Source organism: Engraulis encrasicolus, chromosome 9 (genome assembly GCF_034702125.1).
Source record: "Engraulis encrasicolus isolate BLACKSEA-1 chromosome 9, IST_EnEncr_1.0, whole genome shotgun sequence".
Lineage (NCBI taxonomy): Eukaryota > Metazoa > Chordata > Actinopteri > Clupeiformes > Engraulidae > Engraulis > Engraulis encrasicolus.
Window position 1 is genome coordinate 8,037,402 of NC_085865.1, and position 20,209 is coordinate 8,057,610.

General features: G+C 41.0%; 1 protein-coding gene across 2 annotated transcripts; it reads left to right on the top strand.

Annotated features, from left to right (window-relative positions):
* Positions 1 to 208: 208 nt before the first annotated feature.
* On the top strand, positions 209 to 19,369 carry LOC134455409 (cytochrome b5). 2 transcript variants are annotated; one of them, XM_063206433.1, is made up of 8 exons: positions 209 to 463; positions 2,239 to 2,367; positions 7,836 to 7,865; positions 9,950 to 9,984; positions 10,231 to 10,304; positions 15,878 to 15,907; positions 17,993 to 18,027; positions 18,288 to 19,369. In XM_063206433.1, the coding sequence occupies exons 1-6, from the start codon at positions 329 to 331 to the stop codon at positions 15,889 to 15,891; spliced, it is 417 nt and encodes a 138-aa protein (XP_063062503.1). In that variant the 5' UTR covers positions 209 to 328; the 3' UTR covers positions 15,892 to 15,907; positions 17,993 to 18,027; positions 18,288 to 19,369. The 2 variants fall into 2 exon arrangements, with proteins under 2 accessions (XP_063062503.1, XP_063062504.1); XM_063206434.1 differs by having other exon boundaries at positions 210 to 463; positions 10,231 to 10,343.
* Positions 19,370 to 20,209: the final 840 nt, after the last annotated feature.

Consider the following 20,209-nt stretch of genomic DNA (forward strand, 5'->3'; position numbering starts at 1 on the left):
AAAAAACAATCTCCTCTCCTCTCACGACAGGCACGTATCACTCAATGACAGACAAAATCATTGAACTTTTTTGAACTCTGCCCCAGTCAACTTTGTCCTTATCTGTGTTGATAATGTTTCAAGATTTTTGCACGCAAGGAGGCCAATCAGTCAGTGCCAAGACAGTGAAATACCCAATCAAAGTAGCGGGTTACACTAATGGGCGGGTCTATTCCATGTCAGGAAGTTGATTTTACAGACCCAACTTCGGTGTAGCAATCGATGGTGTCACGTATTAAATAAAAAAGCGAAATTGTTGGCTGTTAATTTCTGTAAGTGCCATTTCAGGATGGGGAAAGACGGCAACGGCAATACGCCTGTCAAGTATTACCGACTACAAGAGGTGGAAGAGCAGAACTCCTTCAAGAGTACCTGGATCATCATCAACCACAAAGTTTACGATGTTACAAAATTCCTCGAAGAGGTGGGAAAGTTAAATTGTTACTGGTGTCGAACACAATATGATTTTCGAACGTTGCTTTCAGTGTGTAACAGATTTGGTCTCTCGGCTGTAATGAATCCATATTCTGTCGATGAACGTTTGCAGAATGTATAACTCGAATTCATAATGACCAGCTATAGCCTACAAATAAATTATGCTGATTGTAGATTTGTGTTAAACCCATTCCTTAAAACAAAATATCATATGAAGTAAAATATATGAATTCCCAGTCAGATGACGCAACATAACGTGCTATTGTTTTGTATATTGGGCTGTGTGTAGGTAGCCCTGGCTTTTCTTGTAGTGAAGTTGTCACGCAAACAAGGGGCGGGGGTGCTGGGAATGATTGGGACACCCCCTCATTGTTTGGGACACCCCCACATTATTTGCCACACTTCAAATTAAATTAGTGTGGGTTTTTGAGCATTCTATAAAAAGAATGCATTCTATAACAATGCAAGATTCTACAATTCCATATTGTTTTGAATGACGCTCAGAATTCTATAGAACTTTCACTGCCCGAACATTCAACCAGTGTGACGGTACACTCTTAATTTCATAATGAGGTCTGTCTCCAGTAGTCGGTAGGTTACCCAAATGCGCAAGCAATAATAACATGCATACCTGCTACAAGCTGAGACCCAATAGCCTACTGACAAAAGATGCTGAGTCATAATGTTGCTGATGATTGATATTTATAATGGGGACTGGAGGGCTATTAATGACTCAGCAGGAAAAAGAACTAGATAAGATATTATTCTCAATAATAACTGTAACCCCTTGAGAGAGAGAGAGAGAGAGAGAGAGAGAGAGAGAGAGAGAGAGAGAGAGAGATGGTGCACTGTTAAAATGTAAAAGCTATCAACATTCAACAGGAATTAAAAATGAAATCATTAGCAAAACAATTCCCAGTGTAGTCACGGGCAAAATTGATTCAAATGCAAATAAGAAGTGTTTGAATAAAGGATTGTGTGTCGACATGTCAGCACGACATCTCCAGCTTTCCAAATAGCCCACTCTTATAGTGTTACCGCAAATAAAGTATGCTCACAACGTTGAGAAAAAAATAATTAAATCACAACAGCAACAGCCAGATGTGCCCTTACGATTAGGGAGATGATCTTGTTTTCCCAGGTTTGAAACCTACAGTAGGGCCTAGTTTCAAATCCCAAAAGAAAACAAAAATATTCACTTGTAAACAGCATTAACATTCAGCCTGTACATGAATTACCCATTATTAATTAATTTATTTAATTCATACAAGAGTGACATTAGCTGTGGTTGCCACCTGTCAGCTACTAGAAATCCCCATTGACCGCATGCATGTACGTTAATACAGTGGAGCTTAAACTGTGGTATGCGTACCACTGTTGGTACTTGAGACATCTCTGGTGGTACTTGGAAGAATTCATTTTTTGTGCAATGATTTGAAGCCTGATCAAGTTGTTGCAGTCGAAAATGTCTTTTGGTCTCACATTTTGTAATATTGAACTGTATGAATCTGAAAACATAATGCAGAATAATACTAGGCAAGCAAGAAAACAAACTTGCACTGAATGTGACCGTAGCCGTTGATGCCATTACGAACCTCTCCTGTATTGACTGGAAAAAGTGAATGAAAGACATTTGCTGCGATATTCTGATGTTGGTTGTCAAGGTGGTAGTCGGAGAGCTCAATATTTTCTCGTGTGGTACGCTACTTCACACAAAAAAGTTTGAGAACCACTGCGTTGATACATCAATTGTAACTCTGACAGCACCCTGGAGGAGAGGAGGTGTTGCGAGAGCAGGGAGGCGGAGACGCCACAGAGAGCTTTGAGGACGTCGGACACTCGACTGACGCCCGGGAGATGGCCAAGGACATGATCATCGGAGAGCTGCATCCGGTAAAGATCGACCCACCTGACTGTGGCTCTATAATCATGTTTTAGTAGCCTCTTAGCACAGATGGGCCCGTCGGCGGGCGCATTGCTGACAAGACTCAACTACATCATAACAACATTGCTATGACAAGTTGGCCTCCGTTACACATTCAGCCTGAATCTGAGAATGAAGATGTAACTCTCGACAGAAATTAGCTAAACCTAAATACGTAAGTTACATACACCTTCAGATTCTATGTAATAACCGTACTGTCACCAAACTTATTTCCAAGTCTTATGTCTGTTTCTTAAGCCTCTCAGTAATGTCATAGCCATGTTGTTACGATGTAGTTGAGTCTTTTCAGCAAAGACTGAAAGGGCCCCATCTGCACAAACCAGTTTACCTACTAACAGAGTTTCCCTTAACACTTTATTGCCGAGGCAGCCACCATAACAATAAACACCTCCCAACTTGACTGGTGGTGTATTCACCTGCCATGGGAAAGGGGATGTGTTTACCCTGCCATTCAAGATATTTGCGATGCCTACCAAAAAATAGCATTCGTTTTTGAGATAAATAAACTACAATTTCACTCCGCCAGTTGAAAAGGTCAAACGTTATCTCATCTGGGCAACTTGTGTATCACAATATTCTGAAAATACCACATGGTGAGGCGTTCATGTGTGCTTTTCATGTCAGCGGTTGGTTTGCATTTACCTTAGCCCAGTGATTTTCAACCTATGGGCCGGGGCCCACTGGTGGGCCATGAAGGTATTCCAAGTGGGCCTTGAAATCATTTTCTAAAAATTGTAATCTCATTTTGATGTGTGTTGCTGTTGATTTATTTGAGTTTTATTCTTAATTGGGTCAGAGGAGGGCCCCGAACATTTGTGACAATTTCAAGGGGTCCCCAAGTTGAAAAAGGTTTGTATTTACCTTAGCCCGTAGAGACACGGTGTTATAAACTTGCTGTTACCAGAACGGCAATGACCAAGTTGCAGTGCATTACTAAAGGGCCTGTGTTATGTCATAGTAGTGTAGTACAGGTACTATGGTGGTTAACTTTTCAGTGACTATAACAGCGTGCCACTGGTGTTACAGTGTGCAGTATGGGGCTAAGGATGTAAGCTGTTACCAGAATGGCAATGACCAAGTTGCAGTGCATTACTAAAGGCCCTGTGTCATGCCATAGCATTGTAGTACTGTGGTAGTGACTATTACAGCGGACACTCGAGGTACAGCGTGCATTAAGGGGCTACAGTATGTCCCATAGCACCTGGATGCCACATGTCTTCCCCTGAAAAGATGTAGATCTCGTATTGTGAATTCATTTTGGGAGTTTCCGCATCGTATTTCATTAGAAACTGCAAAACAAAGCCTTCCTAGTCATGATAGTCACATGTCTGTCACATGTCTGTCTGTCACCCCCCCCCCCCCCCCCCCCCCCCCCCCCCCCCACCTTGACTAACAAATGTTCGATGGAAACATTGAGTATGTAACACACTTGTGGCTTTGCTCGGGCACAATCCCTGGTGCTGCACAAAAAAGTGACGTTTTTTGAAATGTTGATAATGTGTCAAGCCTCTGTTTGTTAGTGAATCTGAGGAAGCAGGCAAGGTTGAAACCTCATCATGACAATGAATGAATTTGAAAAAAAAAAAACCTTTGTGATATGTGCTAAACAAATAGAAATGACTTGACTGGACTTGACTAGCTTGAAGGACAGAGCCACACAGTTGTGTGGGAGTGTAGGAAGAAAGTTTATGAGTCACGATGACATGCCGAGCAGATTGATAAATTAACCATTGCAGGCAAGAGGGCAGTGTTACTGTTTACTGTGTGATACATCTATTAGGTGAGAGTGCATGGCCACTGGCAACACAGCAGCTGGGTCAAAGACGTGCAAAATGGCATTGTCATTCAGTGTAACGGATACCTTCTGCTGACAAAACATGATTTCTAAATAGTTTCAAGTGAATGGATGACAGCCGAGGCTTTCATGAGTTCACTGGAAAAAAATAAAATAAAAAGAGTCGTGTTTTTTACAGTTACAGTCAGCAGAAGGTATCCGTTACACTAAATGACAATTTCATTTTGCACGTCTTTGACCCCGCTGCATACACACAGTAAGACCAGAGATTCTTTAAGTATATAGAGATATGCCAATGTAATAGGTTGCTATGGGCACCTAACTTGACCAGGTTCCGGTCTGCCTAAAGGGGCGTGTCATAATGCTCCTAGCATTGACTAGAACAGTCCTTAGGTCTGCCTAGGTCTGCCTAAAGGGGGATTTCCCCCCCTCCCCCTTGCAATAATAGAACCCGGAAACAATGGGCCAACGGAACCTCTCTCTCTCTACTCTCTCTGGTAAGACATGCAGTGTCAATTTAACACTTGAATATCCTGGGACCACATACAATTTAGGAGTTGTTAAATCAACTCTCTAAGAAAGGGACACCAGTAGCACTCTACCAACTCTTCTGCTCTCTAAGAAACCTTTCTGGGTCCGACGGATTCCAAGGGGCTACCCTAGGGCCACTGAGGGTGCTAACCGATAGCTACTTGTTTGTTCAAAATCCTTAACCGATGTCTTAACATCGTTCTCGACTATACTATGATTGAATGATAACTCCTGGAGGGCTACCTGGACACTCTTAGCCCACTCACATGACGTGATTTTTGATTTTCTTGAAGGACCTTCACAATAACAAAAACGAAACGTCATGGGCAATTCACATTCGATTGATTCAATACTTTTTCCGATGATTCAGATTCGGTTTTGGTTTCTCGGTTTTGATTTCTCACTTTACTATGGGGATTAAAAAAAGAGAAAACACTCAACTATCTTTTCCACTGATATAACACCCTGACCCAACACACCCTACACACTGACTGCACGCAGCTGTGACCTTGGGGTCAAGGAGTTGGTGTTTGAGGGGAAGGAATGTAGTTTTGATTCCTGTACCCTCAGGGGACAGTGCACATAGGTGGTGGAGTGAATATCTAGTGCTCTCCTCAAACTTCACTCATGTCTGCTCTGGATACTCTGACGAAAGTCATTGTAAGTCAGTTCATATTTAGAGCTTGTAAGCTAGCTAGCTGAAATCTATTTCAATGTCATAGCATGCATAGTTGCAAAATACTTGCTTTTGATAAAAAAAGTGTTAGCTAAATGCAATGTTATGAACGTCATATAACATAAGGGTTATGCACCTTTATAAAATAATTGTGTTTTATAGAGATTACTAAGGTGCTGTTTCCACGTAGCTGGATATTTTTATATGTGGATATTTTTTTCTCCTGGTTGCATTGGTTTTGCATTGGTTTTGGCCTTCTGTTTCCACATAGCAGATATTTAAAATCCAGGTGAAAAAAGCAGGAGAAAAAAATATCCTATTTAGGGGGCTGAAACGCATTTGTTACAATGGAGGATTTATTTTTATACACATGTTGCGTTTACACCTAAACAGGAGAAAAAAATACCCTGCTAAAAAACTATCCTGCTATGTGGAAACAGCACCTTAGTTTCTCAACCTACATCATGGATATACAGTCCCATGGCAGTAAAGCATGTAAACCATTACCATATCCATGTACTGGTAAAGCTAAAAAACAATATTGAATATTTTTGTCGTCCCTTTTCCATTTTTCAGAAAGTGAAGCCTCTTCATATTGTATATACAGTATTTATTATACTTTCAGCAGAGTGAAAAGAGCCTTTATTTCTTGAAATGAGATTAATTTGGCTCACAGATAATGAAAGCGCAACATGCAGTAGCTCAGCAAATTGGAAAATTACACATTACACATGTATTAAAGCATTTTTGAAGAGAATATATTACATTACATTGCATTTGGCAGACGCTTTATAACCAAAGCGACTTTCAAAAGAGGACATAATCAAGGCAACATCACAAGCAAATACAAAGTGCACAGGAAATATACAGAACAAGTGCAGTTGCAATGAGGGGTTAGTTTTTTTTTAATTATATATCAAGCCTCTGAAATGTATTGCAAACTATCTTAATTTATGTTTGTGCTATACTTAGTTGGTCCTCTTGAATATTTTAATCGACATGATTAGCCTACATTACATTACACATAGCTAAAGATTTTATCCCAAGGGATTTAGTTATTTACTGGGTATTGGTTACAGCCCCTGGAGCAATGTGGACCAATTTTCACTGTGTATTATGTCTACTGGGTTCAGATGAGGTGAATTTGCTGGCCAGTCAACTGGCGTCATGGTCATTTATTGCTGCTGTAAAATGAAATCGTCTCCATAAAACTGTGAAACCGACAACAATCACACAGTAGATATTGCTATGTTTATTCAACAATTAAGAGAGTAGGCTTGTTACATTTGACTCTGAGATTGTTGAATCAACTCTCAACTCACAAAACATGTGCAGCATTCATTGATTTAACACTCAGGGAATAAGGTCTACCACTGGTTCTGTCTACAGTTTATTTCAAGTCAGTTCAATTCTTTATTTACATCAGATTCAAAATACATGGTCCATATCAAGGTAGACAACAGTCAAAAATTACATAGAGAAGAGATAAAATAAAAGAATAAAATGAAAGATGGGGGAGTTTGGAGTTTGGAGGAGAACCTCACAGAACACTTGTTTGTTCATTTGGTCTTCTGTGTTGAAGTAACACAGCTAAATGTGCTGCTGCCATGGCCGGATTAAGATGGCCTGGGGCCCCTAGGCTACAGGTTGCCGTGGGGCCCCCAGGAGGCAAATTTCGCCACAAATTTACATACTGTAGATAGTGTCATAATTACAAGCTAGAAATTGAGGATAACATGTCTAGCAACTGTATTGAATAAAAACTATATATTTTTTCAATATTGCATCTAGTCACAATTCTGCAATTTTTCACTTTTGGCCAATCAGGGGGCCCCCTGGAAAGTTGGGGCCCTAAGGCTGCAGCCATATCTAGCCTGTGCATTAAGCCAACCCTGGCAGCTGCTGGGTATCCTCCCTCATCACTCATCAGATCTACAACTGTACACGGTCCTGGTTGGCCGCAGTAATAACAGGGGACAGACTCATTTGATTAGGGAGACATGTTATTTTTTTGCCCACATGCACTGGTAATGCCCTAGGCAATGCAAATCTATAGTTTTGCATTACTTTTTGTGTTAAATGCAAACATTGCAATATGTAAATGAAAGCAATGCGTCAGTGTTAACAGGATGGCGTCTAGTTTTCATCTACCTACTGAATGTTATAAAACTTTCCAAATAACTACTTTTTTATCCCTCTTTCTCACCTTCTCTTATACTTCTTATTAACATACGTACAATATTTACACAGTAACCAATCATGTGCATTTTGAGATTGTGTGTAATATCAGATATCATAGTGTTGATTGCATTGTGATATTGTTGTGAACTGCTGCCAAATATCTTTGTGTTGTGTAATAGCTTGCATTTGTGTTATGCCACTGTCTTTAAATATTGTCTCTTTCTTTTTCAAAGGACGATCGGGATAAAATTGCCAAGCCCCCTGTAAGTACACTACAGTTACCTAATGTCTTGTATTAATGATGTAATAATGGTTAATCCTTGGGTTGTACCTCCAATTCAAACTTTGCATGTTTACCTTTGATCAGTCAAATCAATCCTCTGTTGTGGTGAGATCATTTAATCACGTCCTGCCCGCCACTCATGGCCAAAGGTTAAAGTTCAGGGTAGTTGTGTGACCATGGCAGCAGACATGCAGGCATTGGGCCAGAGGAAGTTTCCAGCACAACTAGGGCCGGGTTAACCCCTTAGCGCAGAGCCTATGTTATAAGCTTACTTACTTTCACCAAAAATTGTAATGGCTATGTCTTAATCGGTTACTTAAAGCTCTCTGTAATGTCATAGCAATGTTGTTATGATGTTGTTGAGTATTTTCAACAAATAGTGAATAGGCCCGCCGGAAACTCCCATCTGCACTAAGAGGCTACGATGGCCTGGGGCCCCTAGGCTACAGGTTGCTGTGCCCCCACCCCCAAAGTTTGCGTCCAATTTACATAGACTATGTCATAATTTGGAATTAGGAATTAAGGGTACCATGTCTACCAACTACTGCACTCAACACGACAGATGAGTTTTTCAATATTGCATCTTGTCACATTTCCCCCAGAATTACAGTTTTCAAAGTGTCCAAAACACTGCATTATGTGTTTAAGTGTAGTATTCTGCAATGTGCAGATGCACTGTTTGTGTCTGTCACAGTATTCACAGCAATTATATCCTGTTCTGTGGTAAGATCGTAGTAAAAATAGCAGTTTTCCACTTTGACTCAGATATGCCATGCCATGCCTTTCAGTACTACTTTGCCTCTGGGCCGTTAATCTGTGATGATGTGCGTGCTGCATGCTTAGAAACGATAGGCTTTAGTCCCAGTAATTCGTTGCTATCCAGCATTCATACTGTTCGGTTCACATTTCAAGGACACAATGTGTGCACTCCAATATGCTACCTTGCGTCCTCCACTTGTGCTTGTGGCCTCGCCCCCGCCTTCTGGCCCCTCCTCCGTGGAGAAAACAAAGTTTACCCGCTGTCAGCCTAGCCAAAACAATTTTTAGGGGACTATTCTTCATTCACCATCCAGTTTGCAAATGAGAAAATTACTTAACAATTGAGCTTTTGCAAGATATTGAAATGTAATGCTGTTGTCAGTGATGTCATCATGACGTATTACTTCCTGGTACGAGGCCACAAGCACAAGTGGAGGGCGCAAGGTCGCATATTGGAACGCACCCATTAATGTCTGCCCAAGAATTATAATTAAAAAAATAGGCCACATATTTCTTTGGCAACAAAATTCCCTACTGATATCTAACTGCAGTTTCATTTCAGACTTTGTAAAACTAAAATCCTTAACTGTAAGGTCTTTCCAGATCTGTTACTAACCACACCTGAAATGTTGATCGCTTTCTCTCCTTCCCTAAGGCAGTCATATTTTTGTGGATTTATGTTCTATGTTTGTCGATTTGGGTAGGGTGAACACTTTTAGTGAACATAGTGGTAATGGTACATGTACTGTGTATCGGCACTAGGGAGGGACTCTCGAATCTAAACTATAGGCAGCTACCAGTTTTGTTTTGGGTAGGGTGGTGCGCACATCCAAAGTCACTTGTTGCAGGTGCCAGACAAAAGTATCAGACAGTTCAAGAAGGTAGGTCTGCACACTGTGGAATAAGCTCCAAAAAAGAAAGTGTATTCAATTAAAAACAGATCAAAACGCTGCTGTTTTGATTTAATAAACGTTATTTTTTGAGCGTATTCCGTAGTGTGCAGACCTACCTTCTTGAACTTTATGTTCTATGTTCTTAACACCTAGACTACAAGCACAGACAGTGGTGTAGTCTACTTTTTTGCGGTATACTGTATATTTGAGCGTTTTTGGGTTGGATATACTGTATATATTTGTGCTATTCTAAATAATGGACTAATCAATTTGAAGTGGGTAGGCTATACTGAAATCCCTAAAATGTTGAAATGGGTATACTGCGTATACCTGCGTTCTACGTAGACTACAGCACTGAGCACAGGTAAAATTATGTCAACAGTACTGATACCTTCTCTCGTTCTCCCTACAGGAGAGCGCTGTCACCACCATTCATGAAACATCAAGGTCTGGACAGATTTGTTAAAAATATATATGACCTTTATATCACTTAAAATGATTATATGAATTTGTGAACGTTGTCTTAGTTTCACAGTTTTCCACCATTTCACCATGTAACCTCTCTCTGTCTCTCTGTCTCTGTCTCTGTCTCTGTCTCTCTCTCTCTCTCTCTCTCTCTCTCTCTCTCTCTCTGTCTGTCTCTCTCTCTCTCTCTCTCTCTCTCTCCCCTCTTCCTCCTCCTCTGTCTCACAGTTGGTGGTCCAACTGGCTGATCCCTGGTCTGGCTGCGGCCATGGTGACGATTATGTTCCGCATGTGCACCGGAGGTGAAGAATGAGAACTCCTGGGCGGCGGCCACACCAGGGGTGCATTTCTCAAAATCATAGTTGCTAACTACGTTAGCTACTTTGTTGTTTGCATTGCCGTTTCCCATTGGCAACTACCCAAGTTGCTAACTGGCTAACAACTACGCTTTCGAGAAACGCACCCCTGAGCAGCAGAGGTGTATTTATTTCAAGTAGAAGTAAGAGAGAAGCAAACACCCTCAGTAGGTACCCATTATGCACAGTGGAATATAACTGATGTTAGAGAAGCCGACATGGGGGGTTAGGGGCAAGGGGCTCAGTTGTCACAGGCCCACAGAGATTGGGGGCCCAGAATGGGGTCATCAAAGCAAACAAGAAGGGGCCCTTTCAGATGACTTTGTCCCGGGCGCGACCTTAAACTTTCAGCTGCGCTGACTGGTGTAACAGCTATGCATCATACTACTAGTACTTAATTATGCATTTACTTCTACTTTGAAGAGCTCTTTTCCAAAACGCTATGTCCACCATTTTTGACTTTTTGCATTTTAATATTGGGATTGAATGTTAAGATGTCCTATCATCTATGTCTGAATTCTTGCCATTCAAATATTTTGAGAACATACTTTAAAACCTCTATAAGAAAATAAAAATAGCATTCGTTTTTGAGATAAATAAACTACAATTTCACTCCGCCAGTTGAAAAGGTCAAACGTTATCTCATCTGGGCAACTTGTGTATCACAATATTCTGTTCAGTGGAAAATACCACATGGTGAGGCGTTCGTGTGTGCTTTTCATGTCAGCGGTTGGTTTGCATTTACCTTAGCCCAGTGATTTTCAACCTATGGGCCGGGGCCCACTGGTGGGCCATGAAGGTATTCCAAGTGGGCCTTGAAATCATTTTCTAAAAATTGTAATCTCATTTTGATGTGTGTTGCTGTTGATTTATTTGAGTTTTATTCTTAATTGGGTCAGAGGAGGGCCCCGAACATTTGTGACAATTTCAAGGGGGCCCCAAGTTGAAAAAGGTTTGTATTTACCTTAGCCCGTAGAGACACGGCGTTATAAACTTGCTGTTACCAGAACGGCAATGACCAAGTTGCAGTGCATTACTAAAGGGCCTGTGTTATGTCACAGTATTGTAGTACAGGTACTACGGTGGTTAACTTTTCAGTGACTATAACAGTGTGCCACTGGTGTTACAGTGTGCAATATGGGGCTAAGGATGTAAGCTGTTACCAGAATGGCAATGACCAAGTTGTAGTGCATTACTAAAGGCCCTGTGTCATGCCATAGCATTGTAGTACTGTGGTAGTGACTATTACAGCGGACACTCGAGGTACAGCGTGCATTAAGGGGCTACAGTATGTCCCATAGCACCTGGATGCCACATGTCTTCCCCTGAAAAGATGTAGATCTCGTATTGTGAATTCATTTTGGGAGTTTCCGCATCGTATTTCATTAGAAACTGCAAAACAAAGCCTTCCTAGTCATGATAGTCACATGTCTGTCACATGTCTGTCTGTCACCCCCCCCCCACCCACCTTGACTAACAAATGTTCGATGGAAACATTGAGTATGTAACACACTTGTGGCTTTGCTCGGGCACAATCCCTGGTGCTGCACAAAAAAGTGACGTTTTTTGAAATGTTGATAATGTGTCAAGCCTCTGTTTGTTAGTGAATCTGAGGAAGCAGGCAAGGTTGAAACCTCATCATGACAATGAATGAATTTGAAAAAAAAAAAACCTTTGTGATATGTGCTAAACAAATAGAAATGACTTGACTGGACTTGACTAGCTTGAAGGACAAAGCCACACAGTTGTGTGGGAGTGTAGGAAGAAAGTTTATGAGTCACGATGACATGCCGAGCAGATTGATAAATTAACCATTGCAGGCAAGAGGGCAGTGTTACTGTTTACTGTGTGATACATCTATTAGGTGAGAGTGCATGGCCACTGGCAACACAGCAGCTGGGTCAAAGACGTGCAAAATGGCATTGTCATTCAGTGTAACGGATACCTTCTGCTGACAAAACATGATTTTTAAATAGTTTCAAGTGAATGGATGACAGCCGAGGCTTTCATGAGTTCACTGGAAAAAAATAAAATAAAAAGAGTCGTGTTTTTTACAGTTACAGTCAGCAGAAGGTATCCGTTACACTAAATGACAATTTCATTTTGCACGTCTTTGACCCCGCTGCATACACACAGTAAGACCAGAGATTCTTTAAGTATATAGAGATATGCCAATGTAATAGGTTGCTATGGGCACCTAACTTGACCAGGTTCCGGTCTGCCTAAAGGGGCGTGTCATAATGCTCCTAGCATTGACTAGAACAGTCCTTAGGTCTGCCTAGGTCTGCCTAAAGGGGGATTTCCCCCCCTCCCCCTTGCAATAATAGAACCCGGAAACAATGGGCCAACGGAACCTCTCTCTCTCTACTCTCTCTGGTAAGACATGCAGTGTCAATTTAACACTTGAATATCCTGGGACCACATACAATTTAGGAGTTGTTAAATCAACTCTCTAAGAAAGGGACACCAGTAGCACTCTACCAACTCTTCTGCTCTCTAAGAAACCTTTCTGGGTCCGACGGCTTCCAAGGGGCTACCCTAGGGCCACTGAGGGTGCTAACCGATAGCTACTTGTTTGTTCAAAATCCTTAACCGATGTCTTAACATCGTTCTCAAACTATACTATGATTGAATGATAACTCCTGGAGGGCTACCTGGACACTCTAAGCCCACTCACATGACGTAATTTTTGATTTTCTTGAAGGACCTTCACAATAACAAAAACGAAACGTCATGGGCAATTCACATTCGATTGATTCAATACTTTTTCCGATGATTCAGATTCGGTTTTGGTTTCTCGGTTTTGATTTCTCACTTTACTATGGGGATTAAAAAAAGAGAAAACACTCAACTATCTTTTCCACTGATATAACACCCTGACCCAACACACCCTACACACTGACTGCACGCAGCTGTGACCTTGGGGTCAAGGAGTTGGTGTTTGAGGGGAAGGAATGTAGTTTTGATTCCTGTACCCTCAGGGGACAGTGCACATCGGTGGTGGAGTGAATATCTAGTGCTCTCCTCAAACTTCACTCATGTCTGCTCTGGATACTCTGACGAAAGTCATTGTAAGTCAGTTCATATTTAGAGCTTGTAAGCTAGCTAGCTGAAATCTATTTCAATGTCATAGCATGCATAGTTGCAAAATACTTGCTTTTGATAAAAAAAGTGTTAGCTAAATGCAATGTTATGAAAGTCATATAACATAAGGGTTATGCACCTTTATAAAATAATTGTGTTTTATAGAGATTACTAAGGTGCTGTTTCCACGTAGCTGGATATTTTTATATGTGGATATTTTTTTCTCCTGGTTGCATTGGTTTTGCATTGGTTTTGGCCTTCTGTTTCCACATAGCAGATATTTAAAATCCAGGTGAAAAAAGCAGGAGAAAAAAATATCCTATTTAGGGGGCTGAAACGCATTTGTTACAATGGAGGATTTATTTTTATACACATGTTGCGTTTACACCTAAACAGGAGAAAAAAATACCCTGCTAAAAAACTATCCTGCTATGTGGAAACAGCACCTTAGTTTCTCAACCTACATCATGGATATACAGTCCCATGGCAGTAAAGCATGTAAACCATTACCATATCCATGTACTGGTAAAGCTAAAAAACAATATTGAATATTTTTGTCGTCCCTTTTCCATTTTTCAGAAAGTGAAGCCTCTTCATATTGTATATACAGTATTTATTATACTTTCAGCAGAGTGAAAAGAGCCTTTATTTCTTGAAATGAGATTAATTTGGCTCACAGATAATGAAAGCGCAACATGCAGTAGCTCAGCAAATTGGAAAATTACACATTACACATGTATTAAAGCATTTTTGAAGAGAATATATTACATTACATTGCATTTGGCAGACGCTTTATAACCAAAGCGACTTTCAAAAGAGGACATAATCAAGGCAACATCACAAGCAAATACAAAGTGCACAGGAAATATACAGAACAAGTGCAGTTGCAATGAGGGGTTAGTTTTTTTTTAAATTATATATCAAGCCTCTGAAATGTATTGCAAACTATCTTAATTTATGTTTGTGCTATACTTAGTTGGTCCTCTTGAATATTTTAATCGACATGATTAGCCTACATTACATTACACATAGCTAAAGATTTTATCCCAAGGGATTTAGTTATTTACTGGGTATTGGTTACAGCCCCTGGAGCAATGTGGACCAATTTTCACTGTGTATTATGTCTACTGGGTTCAGATGAGGTGAATTTGCTGGCCAGTCAACTGGCGTCATGGTCATTGATTGCTGCTGTAAAATGAAATCGTCTCCATAAAACTGTGAAACCGACAACAATCACACAGTAGATTTTGCTATGTTTATTCAACTCGTAAGAGAGTAGGCTTGTTACATTTGACTCTGAGATTGTTGAATCAACTCTCAACTCACAAAACATGTGCAGCATTCATTGATTTAACACTCAGGGAATAAGGTCTACCACTGGTTCTGTCTACAGTTTATTTCAAGTCAGTTCAATTCTTTATTTACATCAGATTCAAAATACATGGTCCATACCAAGGTAGACAACAGTCAAAAATTACATAGAGAAGAGATAAAATAAAAGAATAAAATGAAAGATGGGGGAGTTTGGAGTTTGGAGGAGTTTGAAGTTTGGAGGAGAACCTCACAGAACACTTGTTTGTTCATTTGGTCTTCTGTGTTGAAGTAACACAGCTAAATGTGCTGCTGCCAGGGCCGGATTAAGATGGCCTGGGGCCCCTAGGCTACAGGTTGCCGTGGGGCCCCCAGGAGGCAAATTTCGCCACAAATTTACATACTGTAGATAGTGTCATAATTACAAGCTAGAAATTGAGGATAACATGTCTAGCAACTGTATTGAATAAAAACTATATATTTTTTCAATATTGCATCTAGTCACAATTCTGCAATTTTTCACTTTTGGCCAATCAGGGGGCCCCCTGGAAAGTGGGGGCCCCAAGGCTGCAGCCATATCTAGCCTGTGCATTAAGCCAACCCTGGCTGCTGCTGGGTATCCTCCCTCATCACTCATCAGATCTACAACTGTACACGGTCCTGGTTGGCCGCAGTAATAACAGGGGACAGACTCATTTGATTAGGGAGACATGTTATTTTGTTGCCCACATGCACTGGTAATGCCCTAGGCAATGCAAATCTATAGTTTTGCATTACTTTTTGTGTTAAATGCAAACATTGCAATATGTAAATGAAAGCAATGCGTCAGTGTTAACAGGATGGCATCTAGATTTCATCTACCTACTGAATGTTATAAAACTTTCCAAATAACTACTTTTTTATCCCTCTTTCTCACTTTCTCTTATACTTCTTATTAACATGCGTACAATATTTACACAGTAACCAATCATGTGCATTTTGAGATTGTGTGTAATATCAGATATCGTAGTGTTGATTGCATTGTGATATTGTTGTGAACTGCTGCCAAATATCTTTGTGTTGTGTAATTGCTTGCATTTGTGTTATGCCACTGTCTTTAAATACTGTCTCTTTCTTTTTCAAAGGACGATCGGGATAAAATTGCCAAGCCCCCTGTAAGTACACTACAGTTACCTAATGTCTTGTATTAATGAGGTAATAATGGTTAATCCTTGGGTTGTACCTCCAATTCAAACTTTGCATGTTTACCTTTGATCAGTCAAATCAATCCTCTGTTGTGGTGAGATCATGTAATCACGTCCTGCCCGCCACTCATGGCCAAAGGTTAAAGTTCAGGGTAGTTGTGTGACCATGGCAGCAGACATGCAGGCATTGGGCCAGAGGAAGTTTCCAGCACAACTAGGGCCGGGTTAACCCCTTAGCGTAGAGCCTATGTTATAAGCTTACTTACTTTCACCAAAAATTGTAATGGCTATGTCTTAATCGGTTACTTAAAGCTCTCTGTAATGTCATAGCAATGTTGTTATGATGTTGTTGAGTATTTTCAACAAATAGTGAATAGGCCCGCCGGAAACTCCCATCTGCACTAAGAGGCTACGATGGCCTGGGGCCCCTAGGCTACAGGTTGCTGTGCCCCCACCCCCAAAGTTTGCGTCCAATTTACATAGACTATGTCATAATTTGGAATTAGGAATTAAGGGTACCATGTCTACCAACTACTGCACTCAACACGACAGATGAGTTTTTCAATATTGCATCTTGTCACATTTCCCCCAGAATTACAGTTTTCAAAGTGTCCAAAACACTGCATTATGTGTTTAAGTGTAGTATTCTGCAATGTGCAGATGCACTGTTTGTGTCTGTCACAGTATTCACAGCAATTATATCCTGTTCTGTGGTAAGATCGTAGTAAAAATAGCAGTTTTCCACTTTGACTCAGATATGCCATGCCATGCCTTTCAGTACTACTTTGCCTCTGGGCCGTTAATCTGTGATGATGTGCGTGCTGCATGCTGAGAAACGATAGGCTTTAGTCCCAGTAATTCGTTGCTATCCAGCATTCATACTGTTCGGTTCACATTTCAAGGACACAATGTGTGCACTCCAATATGCTACCTTGCGTCCTCCACTTGTGCTTGTGGCCTCGCCCCCGCCTTCTGGCCCCTCCTCCGTGGAGAAAACAAAGTTTACCCGCTGTCAGCCTAGCCAAAACAATTTTTAGGGGACTATTCTTCATTCACCATCCAGTTTGCAAATGAGAAAATTACTTAACAATTGAGCTTTTGCAAGATATTGAAATGTAATGCTGTTGTCAGTGATGTCATCATGACGTATTACTTCCTGGTACGAGGCCACAAGCACAAGTGGAGGGCGCAAGGTCGCATATTGGAACGCACCCATTAATGTCTGCCCAAGAATTATAATTAAAAAAATAGGCCACATATTTCTTTGGCAACAAAATTCCCTACTGATATCTAACTGCAGTTTCATTTCAGACTTTGTAAAACTAAAATCCTTAACTGTAAGGTCTTTCCAGATCTGTTACTAACCACACCTGAAATGTTGATCGCTTTCTCTCCTTCCCTAAGGCAGTCATATTTTTGTGGATTTATGTTCTATGTTTGTCGATTTGGGTAGGGTGAACACTTTTAGTGAACATAGTGGTAATGGTACATGTACTGTGTATCGGCACTAGGGAGGGACTCTCGAATCTAAACTATAGGCAGCTACCAGTTTTGTTTTGGGTAGGGTGGTGCGCACATCCAAAGTCACTTGTTGCAGGTGCCAGACAAAAGTATCAGACAGTTCAAGAAGGTAGGTCTGCACACTGTGGAATAAGCTCCAAAAAAGAAAGTGTATTCAATTAAAAACAGATCAAAACGCTGCTGTTTTGATTTAATAAACGTTATTTTTTTGAGCGTATTCCGCAGTGTGCAGACCTACCTTCTTGAACTTTATGTTCTATGTTCTTAACACCTAGACTACAAGCACAGACAGTGGTGTAGTCTACTTTTTTGCGGTATACTGTATATTTGAGCGTTTTTGGGTTGGATATACTGTATATATTTGTGCTATTCTAAATAATGGACTAATCAATTTGAAGTGGGTAGGCTATACTGAAATCCCTAAAATGTTGAAATGGGTATACTGCGTATACCTGCGTTCTACGTAGACTACACCACTGAGCACAGGTAAAATTATGTCAACAGTACTGATACCTTCTCTCGTTCTCCCTACAGGAGAGCGCTGTCACCACCATTCATGAAACATCAAGGTCTGGACAGATTTGTTAAAAATATATATGACCTTTATATCACTTAAAATGATTATATGAATTTGTGAACGTTGTCTTAGTTTCACAGTTTTCCACCATTTCACCATGTAACCTCTCTCTGTCTCTCTGTCTCTGTCTCTGTCTCTGTCTCTCTCTCTCTCTCTCTCTCTCTCTCTCTCTCTCTCTCTCTCTCTCTCTCTCTCTCTCTCTCTCTCTCTCTCTCTCTCTCTCTCCCCTCTTCCTCCTCCTCTGTCTCACAGTTGGTGGTCCAACTGGCTGATCCCTGGTCTGGCTGCGGCCATGGTGACGATTATGTTCCGCATGTGCACCGGAGGTGAAGAATGAGAACTCCTGGGCGGCGGCCACACCAGGGGTGCATTTCTCAAAATCATAGTTGCTAACTACGTTAGCTACTTTGTTGTTTGCATTGCCGTTTCCCATTGGCAACTACCCAAGTTGCTAACTGGCTAACAACTACGCTTTCGAGAAACGCACCCCTGAGCAGCAGAGGTGTGTTTATTTCAAGTAGAAGTAAGAGAGAAGCAAACACCCTCAGTAGGTACCCATTATGCACAGTGGAATATAACTGATGTTAGAGAAGCCGACATGGGGGGTTAGGGGCAAGGGGCTCAGTTGTCACAGGCCCACAGAGATTGGGGGCCCAGAATGGGGTCATCAAAGCAAACAAGAAGGGGCCCTTTCAGATGACTTTGTCCCGGGCGCGACCTTAAACTTTCAGCTGCGCTGACTGGTGTAACAGCTATGCATCATACTACTAGTACTTAATTATGCATTTACTTCTACTTTGAAGAGCTCTTTTCCAAAACGCTATGTCCACCATTTTTGACTTTTTGCATTTTAATATTGGGATTGAATGTTAAGATGTCCTATCATCTATGTCTGAATTCTTGCCATTCAAATATTTTGAGAACATACTTTAAAACCTCTATAAGAATGCATTTTGCTATGCATTTCAATGGAAATCCCAATACAAAAATGTCAATTTCCCAACATTATATAAATTGGATATATCTCATTTTGGAAAAGACCTCTTCTTTTCTTTTATACACCCCTGCTGAGGCGTGAGCACACCAGCAGGAGTGAAGACGAGAAGGCATGCCATTGCTTCTGAGGAGAATCGTTCTCCATTCAGCTTAACCATAAGACCGCTACCAATATCCCACTAATCTATCCACAATCACAAGCGATGTAACAATAACCACTGACCAAAAAGGATGTACCGACGATGACATTATATAAATATGTACATGTATGCTTTTGTGTGTATTTGGAGGATTTGTAAATAAATTCGTAAATAAATAAATGCAATACATTTCCCATATTACAAGTCTCGGCTGATCTATCATGGCACATGGTGGCAAACAGTAAGCAATGGTGGACATGGAACAATGATACAGAATGGGATGCAGCGTAAAAGAAATTGAATGAAAAATGTGAAACACTTCTCCAATGCTGAGATAACAGGGATCCTTCATTCAGACTTACCTTACCCAGAGCCATACAGACGGTAGAGTCGGGCAATCTCCGCCGTGTGCTTAGGCCGACTTCCTCTTTAGCAAAATTAGCTGTTTTAGCTTCTCAGTACTGCTCAGCGTTGCGAATGTTAGTTCCTAGCAGTGGGCGTAGCACATAGCAAATGCAATGCAGGGAATATGACAAGACTTGCTGTTCATAGTAATAACTTCAGATAAACATCACAGATGGTAAACTGTTGTGATTATCACCACCGAGACTGTTGTTGGTTTACATATTTGTGGTGATTACCCCGCAGTATAGTTCGTTAGTCCTTATTTTTGGCTGTTAATGTGGTGGTTCTATGTTGAGTCTATGGAAAGACAGCCGCTTTAGGAACACCCTTATCTCGCTGAAAGGCGGAGCTGCCATTTAATTCCTGGTCCTCCAATTGCGTAACTCTCCCCTCTGTATGGCTCTGACCTTACCATGTTTATGTCACATCTCTTCCACAACTCGTTTACGCCCCCTGCTGTTCATAGTACACAGCCCATCAGCAACTGCAACACTGACCTATAGGCTTACTATAGTATAGGTCTGTGACTGCAACACTGACAACTGATTAGTTAGATAAGTGATGGAAGTAGGCAGCAGCAGCAGATGGACATGTGTTTTGGAAGTAGGCCTAGCCTGAGCTTCGAACATCTCC